This window comes from Protomyctophum bolini, assembly GCF_963924005.1.
Source record: "Protomyctophum bolini genome assembly, chromosome: 4".
NCBI lineage: Eukaryota > Metazoa > Chordata > Actinopteri > Myctophiformes > Myctophidae > Protomyctophum > Protomyctophum bolini.
The window spans coordinates 34,887,931-34,905,926 of NC_137865.1; the positions used below are offsets into that span (position 1 = coordinate 34,887,931).

Consider the following 17,996-nt stretch of genomic DNA (forward strand, 5'->3'; position numbering starts at 1 on the left):
GGTTTGCCCCACGTTTTGCCGATTCTTTTTCAACAGCTAAAGTTTAAAATAATGGTCAAATGGGTTGAACGCTAAGGTGGCAGATGCGTTCCCGTCCAAAAGGGGTTAGCTATTGTGTGGATTTATATCAGGACATAAATGGCTCTACAAGCTGCGGAGAGAGACAGCATCTGCTGAATGCATAAGTGTCAAAGATAGATCGGGGATCATCTAAAGGAGATGTGTGTTTTTTCTGGAGCCTGATAAACAGTCGCCCCCTCAAACAAAACGTTCCATTTGTGTGTGTGTGACGTTCTCGCCAACGTGGCTGCAGTACACACTTCAGCCTGGGGGAAGACAGTGTGTCTGGTATTTGTGTGTGCGCTCGTGTGTGTGTGTGTGTGTGTGTGTGTGTGTGCGTGTGTGTGTCTGTCTGGGTCTATCTAATGTATAATTTATACTACGCAGTGAGTGAATTTGTGTGTGTTAATGCATATTATTATGCACACACACACACACACACACACACACACACACAGTCCTATGGTCTAGAGTTCTGGCTAGCGATAATGCTAACAGCCTGTGGGTTTCCTGTCCTATGGGCTAGCGTTCTGTGTAGCGATAATGCTAACAGCCTGTGGGTTTCCTGTCCTATGGGCTAGCGTTCTGTGTAGCGATAATGCTAATAGCCTGTGGGTTTCCTGTCCTCTCTCCCTGTACGTAGCAGCTGTACGCAGCGCAGCTGGCTAGCATGCAGCTCTCTCCGGGAGCCAAGATGGCTCCTCCTCCTCTCCCTCAGCCTCCCCCCAACTCCACGGGCCCCGCCCTCTCCCCCTCTTCCTCCATCCCCCCGAAGAACGACAGGAGAGCATCGTGCAGCCCTGTCACTCACATTAAGGTGAGTCACAACATGTTGATGGTTGCTAAACGATACTTTAGCGCAGCGGTTTCCGACCAGTGGTCCTTGAGGCGGAGGTTCCAGGTGGTCCCCCGCTAAATGTTGGAGAGTTGATAACCATATGGAGCCTTATATAGATCTTTAACTCCTGAGAATTCAATTATTGTTAAACATCTGCATTACTTAATTTACAAGAAGACACAATAAGAGAATGTAGAGTAATTGCTATTTTGATCATTTGTCGTTTGCCTGTTCTGTTCTGTTCCCGTCTCTTATGTACCATAACAGCATGGAATTGTGGACAAAATGATCTTTAGTTTTGGCTCTGAGAGGCTAAATGTCATCAAATGGTGGTCCGTGGCTCAAATGCAGAATAAATAATGGACCTTGATTTGAAACTGATATGATATGAACTGCTCTAGCGTATCGTCACTGTCTGGTACAGGCACGTCCGTATAGACTATTGGTCGGAAACGGCCCAACTACAACAATCACCAATCCTCTCCACAGTCAGTCAGCTCTGTCCTATTGGAACTGAGAATACAGACATAGTTTTCTATTCTACCAGAAAATGGATTGGTGACTCATGTCTAAATGAAAGCCATAAGACTGAACAAGAATGAAAAACAAGACTTATTATTATGGCTTTATAAGGACCAGAGCTGAGAATCATGTTTTTTTTTGATGGTCGCTATACTGGACCCAGCCATGCTGACTGAATCGTATACCAGGGTCACCCCGTCCCCTACACACGCACATCACGCACACTCGCATGCACACACACACACACACACACACACACACACACACACACACACACACACTCTGTCACTCTCAAATGTAAAACCGTGTTTTGCATTTGTGCGCTGCAGGCTTCATGACAGAGTAGCATGAATGAACTGAGTGGAAACCTAATGACAACAGCCATGATAATAAAAAGAAACCTGGAGCCGTGGAAATTTGGAATCAGTTTGCCGCACGCACGCAGGCACGCACTTTCTCTATCACACAAACTGACATTGGCGTGGGCTGCCGTTTGGCTGAGTCCCAGACCTTCTCGGCTGGCGCGAGTGCACAGCACATCTCGACTCGGCGACGACGAGGAAGTAATGGAACCCATGTGTGCACGTGCGTACGTGTGCGTGCGCACGTGTGTGTGTGTGGGGCACAGCTGTATCCGGCGTCACAATAGACCGGCGTCAGAGCTCACCACATTCAAACAGTAGTGCTGTGCCCTCCAACCCCCCCACCCCTTGCCCCCATCTTAAAATACCACCCGCAGACTGAAGCCCCCCCCCCACGACCACGCTCTCTCATCACGTTCCACCGTCATACGCATGCCGGAGCTCCAAATTACATCGCTGGCGTTCGTTAAGCGTTCGCTCCCAACACGAGAGGCCTCCGTCAGTCAGCCGGTGTTGACGTGAAGGGTCTCCTTCTTCCTCTTCCCTTTCTCATCACAACCTCATTTTCCTAACACTTGAAGGGATGCTTCATGTGGTCATGAACCTTTGATTTCAACCCATTTTGGGCGGGAACCCCTTTTGGTGTTTCAAACATTATGTTATAATTTAGCTATTGAAAAATAGCAGATCTACAAGCTCATAGCGTGATGGACAGTCAGGCACACCAAGGTGCCATTGGCTGAGAGTTTTTTCTCTTTATTAGAGAAGACAAAACATATAATACATATATTTATATCTGAGAAGGGGAGACTGCTCAACTCAACAGTCTGGCCACGCGAGACTAAATGACACAGTGAAGGGTAATTCGATAGCTGAATGGTTAGAGCATCTGTACTGTACTGTACTGTACTGTACTGTACTGTACTGTACTGTACTGTACTGTACTGTACTGTACTGTACTGTACTGTACCACAACGGCTAGTTCATGACAGAGTGCCTGGTTCAATTCCGTGCCGAGCAGACCATTGCATTTGCTGCATGTCGCTTCCCTTCTCTCTCTCTCCGTTTGTCGTCTGAAATAAAGGCTCATAAACACCTGGGCCTAAACTGGGAGATATAAACTGCTCAATTAACAGCCAGAATTGTTAATGACTTTGGTGAGCATGCTGATGATTCACCGTAAGTCACGTTGGTCTTGCAGGAGGAAGGGTCGACACAGCCCCTGAACCTGTCGGCTAGACCCAAGACGGCCGAGCCCCTACGCTCCACGACCTCGCCCTCCTCACAGAGCCTGTACTCTGGTAGCAAGTCCAGCCCTGTGGGCCCCATGGGGAAGGGACGCATCCCCAGCCCCCTCTCCAGCATGGGCAGGAACACCTCACTTGGTGGGTACCCTACACGCACGCACACACGCACGCATGCACACACAAACTCCCCTATGTGTGTGTGTGTGTGTGTCTTTTTGTTTTACAGGAGTCCAAAGCCCTGTACTTAGCCCCAATGAAAACCCTGGCAGAGGAAGCAGTGAAACTCGCCACACGTTATTTGACTTTTTTTTTTTTTTTTTAAGAGCTTCCCTCTCGCCGTCATTGTCTGCCCCGCGCCATATGCCCCTTTACCTCTGCATATCTGTTATTAAGACCAATCTCTGAGCCTCTCATTATCTCCCTCCCCCTTCACCCCAGAAAACAATTTCACCAGCTCCTCTACAGGGTGTAGAGGAACCGTGGCTTTGAGAATGCCACACTTGTTGTTGTGTGTTGTGAGTTTTTTTATGGCCACCCAAGCATTATACAGCACAGCAGCTTCCTCCTTGGTGTGTTAATTAGACAGGGGGAAGAAAGGCTACGGAAACTTTGCATCCTATTATTTTTTTTGGGGGGGTAGGGGTGGGGGGTGGAGGGAGGAGGCTTCAAAAGTAGTACAAAGTTTAGAAGTACACCACGGCGGTGTACAATAAACAACAAGGGAGGACTTTTATTTGAGGAGTCAACTGGATGAGCGGAAACAACTTAGGTGTTGGATATTTAACTCCTTGGAAGCCATGCATGCCCGAGATCCTGAGATTAATTTAATAATGCAAAGGTAGCCAGGGAAAGAGATCCCGATATTTGATAAATTAGCTTAATCCAGAGTTTAAAAACATATTATTTACCTTAGTTTAGCTTCGTCGCTAGCCACCGCTAGTGTCCATGTAAGAAACAGCCAAAATCCCTGCGTGCACGCCGTCTTTAATGAAATTATGGCTCATAATGAGATGAATACCATGATTGGAGCCTAATAAAATATTAATACGAGCTCCATAACAAGCTAAACAAAACAACATTGGATCGCTAGTAGGCCTCCGTGGGCCTCAGGAGACCAGGGGGTATAAGTACTTTCAGTTACAGACAAGACAACAAGAGCTCTTCTTCTCTGCTCATGTTGCATATTTTGCTAGCACTCGCCACCTACCGCCCCTTATGGGATTAACGGGCGTACAAGGAGTTAACCACATTAGTATTTTTTTAGGCTACTATTTGCAAATCATCTTTCAATGAAGCAGACTTCGTGCAAATGTTAATGTTCCCTTTCGTGATACATAGTAGCCTATAGTAAGTGTGTAAAATCAACACCTAATTAAAACCATTTTAAGTGAAATAAGAAGCAACAACTCTATTAGAAGTTTTATCCAACATGGCAGCTTTCTTGTTTTCCTCTCAGCATGAAATAAACACATTTTTTTTAACCCTGTCAATCAAAGTGATGAACCCAAAATGGTCCCGTCAGTCAACATGATTGACAGCTGACCAATGTTGTTTTTTTCAACAAGGATCCCCAGCATGCCAATTTTCAGTAACATATCCCATCTTGAGGGAAAAGAGAGCTGGGGATAAGTCGCTCTGAAGTCAAATAGCCTAAAATGTTGCTGTAGTGTATTCAAGTCAAGCCATATCTGCATCACACATACTGTACATACTGTATATGCAGGGAAACTCACACCATAACAAACTTTATAACACAAAACTTTATAAAACTATAACACAAACTGTTTAGCCTGTGACCCAAAAGATAAATTAAACCCAAACTAGTGAAAATATATAATATACTTGTAGATTGTCAATTTTCACTACTACTTCCAATACTTTTACTTCTATTCTATATCTTTGATCCAAATATTGTACTTTTACTACTTACACTACTGAAATGGGACATTCTGCATAGTGATTACTTTTGCTTTTGGTATACTTTAAGTAGACCTACATTTCGACGCAAATACCTTTATACTTTTATTCAAGAACATTCTGAATTCCGGACATTTTTTACATTTTATGACAAAGAAGAAAACAGAAAAATGACAGACAGCTCAGCTCAGACACGTTGCAGAACAAAGGACACAGATACAGTATAGGTACACACATACCTACATCGAACCATAAAATACAAAAACTATACAGTATATAGCCTATATATATTTGGGATGCAAGATTAATCGGTAGCATAATCGGAAACGGTCTCAAAATAACACAGATTATACCTCTGCCCCGTCCATGTCTGTCCAGACATTCTGTCCAGCCTGAACTCCACGGCTCTGTTTGGGGACCAGGACGCCGTGATGAAGGCCATCCAGGAGGCGAGGAAGATGAGGGAGCAGATGCAGCAGCAGCAGCACCTCCACCACCACCTCCAGGGCCACCTCCAGGGGCCCCAGCAGCAGGGCCACCACCAGGGGCCCCAGCAGCAGGGCCACCCACAGGGCCATCACCCACAGGCCCACCAGAGCCTGGAGGCCAAACTGTCGGCCCTCAACAGCATGAGTCTCAACAATGGAAACAAGGTCAGATGGGAGGAAGGGACGCACCGATACACGCACAGACAGAGGGTATTATAGGGCCTATTGACTATATGCACACCGCGGCCATCTTGCCATCAGAGTTTGGATGCGTTAGCTTTCAGCATAGCAACGTCCTGCTGCCTCCTGCATTATGTGCAAATTCAAACTAAGTGGTATGCAGGGCCGTTGAGGGATGGACAGTGGTGGAAAGTAACTAAGTACTTTAACTTAAGTACTGTACTTAATTACAATTTTGAGGTATTGTACTTTACTTGAGTATTTACAATTTCAAGTACTTTTACTTCTACTCCACTACATCTCGGAGCCAAAATTTGTCTTGTTTGCTTGTAGATCTGCTATTTTCAATAGATTTTGTACACATTCTGCACAATGAGTACTTTAAGTACATTTTGATGCCGATACTTTTGTACTTTTACTCAAGTACATTTTAAATTCCATACTTTTACTTGTAACGAAATAGTTCTAAATTGCAGTATTGGTACTTTTACTTAAGTAAAACAATTGAGTACATTTTCCACCACTGGGATGAATATCCAACGAGCGCTTCCAAAATCCAACACTTGGGTTGGAGTTTGTTATGAGCTACTTCCTGCAAAGACAGGAAGTAGCTCATAACATGTCTACGGTGGATTTTTTATGAAACAAACATTTTGCAGATCGAAAGAGGATAATTCAAGCTTTTCGTATAGCTGCAATGTTGGTAAGTTTGACGTTGTTAAATTCAATCAGACTTTTCTGTTTGGATGAATGGGCTGTCGATAGGAAATTGAACACCCTGCTATTAACATACTGTATATGGCAAGATGGCCGCGTGGGCATATGGTCAATAGGCAACGTACATAATTACAAACTGTCAGGCAGATTACAGAGACACGCGTACTGTATCTCTGTCCCCAAATCATAGTCAGTCTATATACGAACAGTGGGACAGATGGACATATACTTACAGTACGACTAGTAATGGGTCAGAGAGACAGACGGGTAAATAAACTAGACTTATAGGGGGATAGGCAGACGGACAGACGGACTGACAGACACAGAGACAGACAGGTGCACCTGTGCTTCACACCGATGGCCATACACATGATAGGTGCACATGAGCTCGCGTGCACACACGCGCGCACACACACACACACACGCGCACACGCACACGCGCGCGCGCTTTGCATCCCTAAAATCATGTTTGTATTGCTGTACATATACTGTAATTACCGTAACAGGATGCATGCATGTATGCACACACTTTCTCTGTCTCTATCAATATCTCTCTATCTCTCTCTCTCTCACGCATGCATGTGTGTGTGTGTGTGTGTGCGCACACACACACACACACACACACACACACACACACACACACACACATGCGCGCGCACAAAACCACAGTGAGCGAATAAGGAGTCCCACTTGCTCCAGTGTTTGGTTGGCCAAACATTCAAAGTTTTGTGTGTGGTTGGTGCATGGATAAAGTGCTGCACGGCTGATAGCTGATTGGCCAGGACCCCGGCCTCTCTCTCTCTCTGTTTCCTTCTCTCGTCCTCTCATCTCCATGGCCACCCAGAAGCCTGATGCTTTGAAGAGGGTGCAGCTGGGCCAATGACAAGTGATGGTTTTGGCGCACGTGTGTGTGTGTGTGCGTGTGCGTGTGTGTGTGTGTGTGTGATTGAGTGGGTGTTCTTTTGTTGCGAGAATAGTAAACATCCGTGTGTGCGTGCGTGCGGAGAGGAGAGGAGAGGAGAGGAGAGGAGAGGAGAGGAGAGGAGGTCTGTCAGTAGCCCCAATTAAAAGAGGCTATCTTGGCTAACGAAGAGTCCACCCCCACACCCCCCCTTTTCCATTCCGCTTCTCCCCCTGGCAAACACACACCCTGAAGCCTTTGTACGCTCCATCTCAGACCTGGGGGGGTGGGGGGGGGTCACACTCAATTAAGTCAATCACCCAATCCAAGGATGAGACTTATTAAAGAGATTAATATATATATCAAAACATTTTTGGAATGAGGAAGAGGAGAGACACATCATGAATATTTTACGGTTTGGACACTTTGAACCTCCTTCCTACAACTGGGTCATAATCAGTGCACTCCGAGGATACCATGTTTATTATTTTGTTTTCCAGGCATCTCAAGAAAGGAAAACATCCCAAATTTGTTGTAAATATGCCGCCGTTATTTCTGTGTGCTCTTCCTCCTTATAGTTGATGATATCGGCCTCTCTTCAGAATTAATTATGCTTGTTGTAAACAGTGAAAAAGCTCATAAATGTTAACTTCATAAAAAGCGGGGCTGTACTTATAAATTGTTAACGTCAAAACATCCTGCTGCATGCTCGCTGTATACTGTATATACTGTACACAAAATTACTCATTTCACAAAATTCTGTTACTTTTCTGAAAATCTGAAAAGTTAAGGTCATTAATTCGCACAAAGACTCTCGTGGATGCTTTATATTTTTTATCCTAAATCTTTATCCCACGATTGTGTAACCCATTTGTTCACCCAGTGTCAATTATCTAATGTAATCCTGGCCTCTACACTCCCTCTGCCAACTTGGGGAGAGCAATGGACTGACCTCATGCTTTTTCGTAGTGCGTGCAGGAACATTGTTATTCCAACCAGTTCCTTTCCCCTCCATCAGATTAACATGTGAGGGTACCTATACCATAGGACACAGGAAGAACATGCAAACTCCACACATAAAGGCCCTTTCGCCAACCCCACCTCGGTTATGGGTACTGATGACGCAGAGGAGAGAACACGACCCCCAGCGCCCACAGCGTCCCCAGCGGGAATCGAACCCAGGACCTTCTAGCTGTGAGGCGACAGTGCTACCGACTGTGCCACCGCACGCCGTTTTCTATAGCTTAATGAGAAACAATAGAAAAGGAATCGGAAGACAGAAGCAAAGTGGTATCATGTGGTTCTTGGCTCCGTGCCTGCCTAATAAAACGCTCATTTGGAAACTCTCAAAGTAATTGTTTCCGGTGCCTAAGAAGAAGAAGACAGGGAGGCCAGTTAGTGAGCGTCTTTGTGTTTGTTATGCGTTCCCTAACAACTGCAGCTCAAAGACTCTTTCTTTTCGGGCTCTAAATGCGTCTTTCTTATTTTCTCTCTTCTCTCTCTCTCTTCAGGACAGAGAGCTTTTTTTTTCTTTCCTTTTCTGCGTGGCTCAAAGGCTTTGCTCTGTCTAAAACAATTCATGGATGGAACATGCAGGGCACGGGATGCAGCCAGAGTGACTCAGGCCTTCCACCTTTGGACGGCAAACTGCACCCCCCCCCCCCCCCCCCCCCCCCTTCTTTATACCGTATGGGTTTTATGTGTGATGGTTCTGTCAGAAGGATTTGTCACGACCGAGCCAGGTGGATCTCTGTGTGTTCCTTATATTGAACTGACAGAAGAGCTAATCGTCTGTCAGAACAGAACACACGTACACAGTCACAAATACTCTACGACGACCATACAGGCTGACTCAACTCAATACGAGAGAGAGCGCTAGTGTGTGTGTGTGTGTGTGTGTGTGTGTGTGTATAGGAGGGTACATTACATTGAGTTAAATAAATTGTGCACTACATGCGTGTGTTGGGCTTGTGTACTTGTGCACATCTGTCATTTTGATTACATACAGTTCTTTCCACAACTGAAAGTGACCTTGAGAGAGAGATGTGTGTGTGTGTGTGTGTGTGTGTGTGTGTGTGTGTGTGTGTCTCATTCTAGCTGGCACAGCATTGGCAGTCAGTGGCGTAGTTGGGTATTCAGTGTCGTGGTTGGGTATTCAGTGCCGTAGTTTGGTATTGTCTTAGCTTACTCTTCCCTCTGAAATAGCCACTGGGTATACGATGTGGGCATGTGGCATGTGTGCTTAGGTACGGGTGGATAAACTGTTTTGTCTACTTTTACTTATGTGCACTCGGGAGTGTGTGTGTGTGTGTGTGTGTGTGTGTGTGTGTGCACGTGCGCAGATCCGACCAATAATACTGTATGTCTGAGTCATTGTGTCCATTAGGGTGCCTATAGTTCAGTAACCGCCACCGTTCACCACCATTCTATTTGGCTGTAGAAGAAGCAATGGCGGAGGTGAGTGCGAGATCCGGACTAATCACTCGCTAAGTGTATTTAGAAGCGTTCATATTTTAGATGCGCGGTCATGAGGAAGAGTTTGAGCCACTAAACACAGTCGCTTTATTTATCCAGTGCGATTTCAAATAGAATACTTTTTTCAATGCATTGAGGCTGAAGGGGAAGCAATCGAACACGGAGCTGCCTCTCGAGGGGAGCTTTGATTAGCGGTAAGCCAACCTTATAGTTTTATCATTAAATAGAGCGCTAATTAACACGTGAAAGGCGTTGTTGGCGGTGCGGGATATCATTAAAAAGGAGTCCTTAGCCAAGGATGAGTTAACCCATTCCGTGCTTCTCTCGAGATATCTCGTGGAAAGTTGTTAATTCCATTTTAGCCTTCCACAAGAAACCCAAAGCCCTGAAAAAAAAGTTTCCATAGCGACGGCCACTTAACGCCATATGTGGGCTGATGGGAGCTGTCAGGACTGCTCAGCTGCTCCGAAGCTGCCCTCCATCAGGCTCACAGTGGGTGGGTCGTGTGGGTATTCATTGATCAAGTTGTGCGGAAGGAAGGAAGGGGTGGAAGGGGGCAGTGTGTGGGGTTAAAAAAAGAAATCACACCTGTGTGAAGTGAGGGGCGATCTTATCATCGTTCGTCGATTTGCTCATCCACATATGACTTACATTCTCCATTCATTGTCAATGGGAATTTAATGAGACGAAAAGCTACATTAATAGTTGAATATAGAAGGTGCTAGCGGCCCTCAAAAAGGAAGAAAGTTGTAGAAGAGAGCAGAGAAGGGAAGAATGGAAAGGGTTGAAGAGGTGAACCCTATAAGAACTATAGACGAGAGGAAAGTATAGGGAAAAAGAGGAAGAGAGGAGAGTGAGGAAAGGAAGCGAGAGGAAGTGTTGATTTTGACAGCAAGTTTAGATTTTAGCCTTTTTTATGTTTGTTTTTTTTGTGGCTTTCGCCTTTATTTTATCTATTTTATGGAGGGACAGACGGTAGGCTGATAGGACATGGGGAGAGAGATGGGGTCGAAGACATGCAGTAAAGGCCGTCAGGATCGGGAGTCCAACCCGCGGCACACTGCCAGACTGGATTACCAGCCAAGGTGCCTGGACCACTGAGCCATGGCCAAGGCCTAGATTTTAGTCTTGGTTTTAATTTAGTTTTAGTCACATTTTACACCTGACCCTCACCTGAGGGATGTTTTAGTCTCAGTCTAGATTTTTGGTCAACTAAATATACAGTTGATTTAGTCCAGGGGTTCCCAACCACTGGTACTAGTTTTAATTTAGTTTTAGTCACATTTTAGTCACCTGAGGGATGTTTTAGTCTCAGTCTAGATTTTTGGTCAACTAAATATACAGTTGATTTAGTCCAGGGGTTCCCTACTAGTTTTAATTTAGTTTTAGTCACATTTTAGTCACCTGAGGGATGTTTTAGTCTCAGTCTAGATTTTTGGTCAACTAAATATACAGTTGATTTAGTCCAGGGGTTCCCAACCACTGGTACTAGTTTTAATTTAGTTTTAGTCACATTTTAGTCACCTGAGGGATGTTTTAGTCTCAGTCTAGATTTTTGGTCAACTAAATATACAGTTGATTTAGTCCAGGGGTTCCCAACCACTGGTACTAGTACCACTAGTGGTACTGTACTTGAGCCCCCCTCTGGTGGTACTCAGAGGAGTCGCCCAAAATAGGAGAAAAAAGTGATATGAAATATGTATTTATATTAATAAAGGTAGTTCTTCTGACAAAGCAATTGGTCCATCCCTTATTATTTCCTTATTTGGTGTTCTTCCTGAAACCATAGACCTTGTCGCTTTTGTGACTCTTCTGGCAAGACGCCTTATTCTGATCCACTGGAAAAGAAACATACCCTCCCTCACATACACGTTGGATCTCTGATAGCTCTGTATAGGCCTACTGATTGTATTGGAGTTTTTTTTCTTCTTGCGTGTATGTGTGTTGTTGGCTTTTTGTATTTGTTAAAAAATCGAATAAACAGAACGTTAAAAAAAACAGTTGCGTCAGAGCAGCAGTAAAATTGGCTTAGGAATGAAACAAAATTGCGAAATAGGGAACTGATTAATCCCATTACAACTATTATCAGTTGTGGGTCAGAGCAGCAGCAAAATTGGCTTAGGAATAGAACAAAAACAAAACAATTCAAAGAATAAATTACATTTTCCTCCTGTGTTAATAATAGATTGCGTAGATGGTGCAGGTCTACGCTCCTGTATTTTAACATCAGTTATTATGGTGGTACTTGGAGTGCCAGATATTTTCTGTGGTGGTACTTGGTATAAAAAAGTTGAAAACCCCTGATTTAGTCGACCAAAATGTATTTTGGCGGGCCTTGATGCCATCGTAATGACTGATTTTACACTTAATATCAAGATCACAACGCTACAAGCAAACAAGGTTTTGCTGCTATTTTCAGCATGCAAACCAAGTGTAAAATGACTTGCTGTATACTGGATCTCTTGTCCACTATAGTCCCTTCCTAAAATTGTAGTCTAGTTTTTATTTGTTATATTTGTATTAATATATTTTGTCATTAGTCATCATAGCTTAGTTTTCATTTAGGTTCCATTTAGTTTTTCGTCATAGCATCAGTCGACGAAATCAACACTGCCCTGCCCTATAGGAGACAGTCAACGGCCAGGTGTGGGACGTACTGTATACCCTGGTATAGTGGTAGAACCACCGTGGTAATACTGAGCATGACGTACTGTACCCTGGTATAGTGGTAGAACCACCGTGGTAATACTGAGCATGACGTACTGTACCCTGGTATAGTGGTAGAACCACCGTGGTAATAATGAGCATGACATACTGATTGATTGATTGATTGATTGAAATCTTTATTAACAGTTTGCAGAATTACAGTACATTTCAAGCACAAACTCAATACAAAGACTGTTAACTGTGAGTGGACGACCCAATTAAGCCTTACACTTGTTTACAACAGGGTCCACATTGTTCAATTCATCAAAACATTTAGAGACAAACAAATAGACACTTCTATGTAGTTAAAGAACAGAACAGGAATTCATCATATAGGAAGCGAAAAGGGAAAAAAAAAGTATATATACAGTGAGGGGAACAGGGGGATAAAAGAAAAGAAAACGAAAGACAGAGTGTAGGGCGCCTGCACACAACACCATGCGTTGATGCCATGTGTGCATATGTGCAGGCACCCAACACCACGTCCATACAAAAACATAGTACAATCCATAGTACAAAGACAGAGTGTAGGGCGCCTGCACACAACACCATGCGTTGATGCCATGTGTGCATATGTGCAGGCACCCAACACCACGTCCATACAAAAACATAGTACGATCCAGATACAAATTCAGCTTTTACAGAGGCCAGTTTCGAATTGCAGCCATCCGTAGGTGCCCTTTGAGAGCAGTTTTGAAGGAGCCAAGGGATTCACATGTCTTAATGACTGTTGGTAGGGCGTTCCACATTTTGGTCGCATAGGAGCGAAAAGAATTTAGTCCCTTGTTTGTGCCGAATCTGGGTTGTACATGGTTTGTTGCACTCCCTCTGGTGTTGTGGGTGTGGACTTCGTTTACATTAAGGAAGTATTTAGACAGGTACATGGGTATCTTGGTGGTGTATCTAATCTTGTGGACCAGACCCATTGCAAGATGCTGTACTCTGTCGTCGACCCTAAGCCATCCCAGCCTGTCAAAGTGGGCAGGGGTGAGGTGGGTTCGGGGGGTGAGGCCAAGTAGGAGCCTGACCAGTTTGTTTTGGGAGGTCTGGAGCCTTGTTTTAAGGGCCTTTGAGGTGCTGTGGTACCAGGAGGTGGATGCATAGTCAAAGAAACCTTGTACAAGGGCTCCTGTTAAGGTCTTCAAGGTGTTTTTGTCGACCAGTGAGGAGATCCTGTAGAGGAATCTTGTTCTTTGATTGACTTTTTTGATTACGTTGGTGGCCATCTTATCACCGGAAAGATTGGCCTCCAGGATGGAACCTAGGTAGGTAATTTGATCCTTCCGTGTGATAATATCATCACCAACTCTAACCAAGAAGCCATCTGCCTTTTTGAGATTACTATTTGATCCGAAGAGAATGGATTCAGTTTTTCCCAGGTGTAAGGATAGTTTGTTATCAGCGAGCCAGGTGCAGATTCTACCGAGTTCAGAGCTGAGGGTCTTTTCAACCTGCAGTTTGTTCCTGTCCGAGACCAGCAGTGCTGAGTCGTCTGCGAACAGGAACAAGTTGCAGTCACAAGCTGAAGTCATGTCGTTTACATATATTAGGAACAGTAAAGGCCCTAGTATGCTTCCTTGTGGGACGCCACAGCTCACTGGGAGGGGGGGGGACAGTGTTCCGTTCACTTCCACCATCTGTTCTCTCCCCTCCAGGTAGGATTGCATCCAGCTCACTGATGTGCTATCAAAACCAATAGCTTTAAGCTTGTTAACCAGTATGGAGTGGTTCACGGTGTCAAAAGCCTTTTGGAGGTCCAGCATGACCATGCCGCAGTATTTTCCAGCATCCACCTCGTGTTTGATGTGGTCGCTCAAATAGAGAAGGCATGTGTCAGTGGAGTGGGATGTTCTGAAACCAGATTGGAACTCGTACAACAATTTATTAGTGGCAAGATACTTTTCAACCTGTTCATAGACTATTTTTTCCATCACTTTCGAGATGGAGCTTAGAATAGAAATAGGGCGGTAGTTGCCGGGTTCTAATTTGCTCCCTTTTTTGTACAGGGGGGTTACTTTGGCCAGTTTAAAATCTCTGGGGACCTGTCCTTGTTTGATGGAGAGGTTAACTATGTGGGTGATGACTGGAGCTATGGAAATGGCTGAGTCTCTGAGAAATTTGGAGGGAATATTGTCATGGCCAGTGGCCTTGTGGGGTTGGAGGGCACTCAGTTTCTTAAGTACCTCCTCAGTTGTTACCATTGTCATTTTAAAATCATCTTTACAAACACCTAGGTTTTTGTAGAAGCCTTTGATGTGCTCTACACCAAAACGCCCAGAGTGGGAGGGCAGTTTGTTAACCAGCATTGTTGCAATGTTTGTAAAGAAGATGTTCAAGTGATTGGCTACATCAACCTTGTCAGTGATGAGGGTGTTATTTGATTTGATGTTTATGTTAGTAAACCTGGTTTTAAGTTTCTGACCACAGCCTAGTTGGTTGTTTAGTAGCTTCCAGAGCTCCCGAGGATTGTTTTTGATTTCCTCGGCTTTATCATTGATAAAGTTACTTTTGGCTGATTTGGTCATGGCAATTACACCGTTTCTTAGCTTGTTACATTGGGTTTTAAGGATGCACAGTTTGGTTTGGAGATCACTGTCGAAGCGCTTAGCTAGCTTGGACTTGCATTTAAGAAGTTCAGAGCATTTGTTGTCTCTGGCTTTCATTGCAGTCAGTATGTCCGAATTCATCCATGGCTCCGAGCGGGTTTTGACCCTGATGGTTCTCAGAGGAGCCATGTTGTTTAGTACTGTTGTAAATTTGGTTTTAAAGCCAAGCCATGCTTCTTCGACTAGTGAGCTCCTGAGCACATCGGACCAATCCAGTCTCTCCAGTTCTAGGTTAAAGGCCTCACTAGAGTAGGTTTTGAGGTCCCTAGATATGACTGTTTTGTGACAGTCAAATTTTAGTTTCTGTATTTTGCGGGTACAGAAAATCATAAAATGATCACTGAGCCCACATACAATAACCCCTTTCTTGGAGATTCTGGATTTGTCCGAGGTCAGAATGAGATCAATGACAGTTTGAGTAGAATCACACACTCTTGTGGGTTGGGTAATTAGCTGGCTGAAACCATGCAGATCACAGAGCCGACTAAACGATTTAAACACAGGCACTTCCTTACGATGCATGTCCGTATTCCAGTCGCCAATCAGGATTTTCTCTACAGATTCCTCCCCAGCTAAGCACCCCTCAAGAATATCATAGAACCCGTGCTGATCAGGCGGTCTATAGACGGTGCCAACTAGTACTGATTTAGCATTTTTGAAAATTAATTCAACCCACACAGTTTCAATTTCATCATGCTGTAATTCAGTACGAGTAACATATTCAGTGTCTTTGTGAATATACATGCACACGCCACCACCATGCCTGTTTCTGTCGTTCCTAATGACAGTATAGTTTTCTATTTCTATCTCTGGGTCCTTAGTGGACTCGTCAAGCTTAGTTTCAGAAAAACACAGGATGTTTGCCTTACCGTTTTGAAATAGATGTCTGATCTCTGCCAGTTTGCGACTGAGGCTATTCACATTCAAATGAAACAGATGAAGGCCGTTGGTTTCGACGATTGTGTTAATTTCGTCGGTGTTGAAATAGTCTGAGGTGTGAATGTGGATGGGCGGTGGAATTTCCGTTGCTGAGGTGTGAGTGGGGAGGGGCGGTGGAATGTCAATGCCATTGTCCTCAGTAGTCCTGGATTGACTGTGCATGTCAGGACATGTCCTGCACATGTCAATGCCATTGTCCTCAGTAGTCCTGGATTGACTGGGGGTGTGGGGGAGGGGGGGGTGTTCCTCGGTTTCGATCACAGCCGGGTTGGTTTCAGCAAACATAACGCCCGCGGTGAAATAAGGGGGTCCGCTGGCGTTGGTTGTATGCTGTGGGGGAGAGGCTGGAGAGCGTTCCCAGGCTGATCTTGGAGTTGCGTCCGTGGTCAAGTCCATGGAGGCGGCGCTCTGGAAGCCGTGGCGCGTACCCTGGTATAGTGGTAGAACCACCGTGGTAATACTGAGCATGACGTACTGTACCCTGGTATAGTGGTAGAACCACCGTGGTAATACTGAGCATGACGTACTGTACCCTGGTATAGTGGTAGAACCACCGTGGTAATACTGAGCATGACGTACTGTACCCTGGTATAGTGGTAGAACCATCGTGGTGATACTGAGCATGACATACTGTACCCTGGTATAGTGGTAGAACCACCGTGGTAATAATGAGCATGACGTACTGTACCCTGGTATAGTGGTAGAACCACCGTGGTAATACTGAGCATGACATACTGTACCCTGGTATAGTGGTAGAACCACCGTGGTAATAATGAGCATGACGTACTGTACCCTGGTCCTGGTATAGTGGTAGAACCACCGTGGTAATAATGAGCATGACGTACTGTACCCTGGTATAGTGGTAGAACCATCGTGGTAATAATGAGCATGACTCGGTATGTTTGGACCTGAAGCACTGTGTTTATAGTGTTTCCGTGGTAACGCACAGGGAGCCACAAACGGCAAAAAAGAGGAGAGTCCAAGCGTGTCAGGAGCACCTGGTGGCTCTTAAATTTAGATTTATACATTTCAACAGCTAAATCAGACCCCCAGACCTTGTAAAAGCACAATAGTCTGTTAATCTTTTTTTTTTCTTTCCTTATAAAATGTTTTGGCGATGTACAGAGATGTATAGCTTGGTTCTATTGGAGGCTCTGTTGCATATATGTTGGCTGTGTACCGGTATTTATAAATATGCATTTAAGAGTTTAAAGACATATACTACTATGAATATTCATCTCTCAGATTGTGTGTGTGTGTGTGTGTGTGTGTGTCTGTGTCTGTGTCTGTGTCTGTGTCTGTGTCTGTGTGTGTGTGTGTGTGTGTGTGTGGCCCTTATCTTGCACCACCCCTTATTCCTATACTTATTTGTCAGTTATTACTTTTACAAAAGAATAAACATTTTAAAATAGTTCAACATGTTGTGAGCTATTAGATCGGCTAAATTATAGTTTGGAACCAAATGGACCCTTATGGTTCTGTAACTCTGAGAGTGTCTACGAATGGAACCAAATGGACCCGTTGATTTCACAATATTAATTGGGGTCCCAGAGATAGAAATGCCATTAAATGCGGGGTCTGTATTTAGCCTAATGCATGTCAAACTTGGGGTCCTTGAAATTAAACTGGTTGAGAATCACTGAGCCGTAAAAACTTCTCTTAAAGGGGTCCCTGGCATATCTCTTCAAATGGTGGTCCGTGGGCTAATTCGTGTCAATTTGGGGGTCCTTGACATGAAAAAGTTTGGGAACCACTGCTGTAATGCTGATGCAACACTTTGAGCAACAACATAGCTCATCTGAGTTCCTCAAAATGTTTCCCCAGTTGTTTCACGTGCCTTAAAAAAGTCCACTTTATCCAGCTTCACATGATGTCAATAATGGAAATAATTAATTTCCCAAATTCTCTCTTGGAAAAGTCTATATTATTCTGGACTAATTTTAAAAGCTCTCTCTCTCTCTCTCTCTCTCTCTCTCTTTGATATAACTTGTCTGTTGCTGTAACTTCACAGTTTGACTGTGGGATTAATCAATCGTGA

The 17,996-nt window shown here is 44.4% G+C and overlaps 1 protein-coding gene across 5 annotated transcripts in view; it reads left to right on the forward strand.

Moving 5' to 3' along the window:
* LOC308314803 (transcription factor SOX-6-like) overlaps positions 1-17,996 on the forward strand; it is a 161,584-nt gene that overhangs the window by 119,529 nt on the left and 24,059 nt on the right. For 4 of the 5 annotated variants that reach the window (XR_013963988.1, XR_013963989.1, XM_080762506.1 and 1 more), the window contains exons 10-12: positions 704-877; positions 2,984-3,167; positions 5,325-5,599. Coding sequence is in view for 3 of the 5 variants with exons in the window: in XM_080762506.1 (XP_080618632.1) it covers positions 704-877; positions 2,984-3,167; positions 5,325-5,599 (633 nt within the window). In the remaining 2 variants the exon portion in view is untranslated. The remainder of the gene's footprint in view (positions 1-703; positions 878-2,983; positions 3,168-5,324; positions 5,600-17,996) is intronic. The other variant, XM_080762508.1, reaches the window with a different exon arrangement.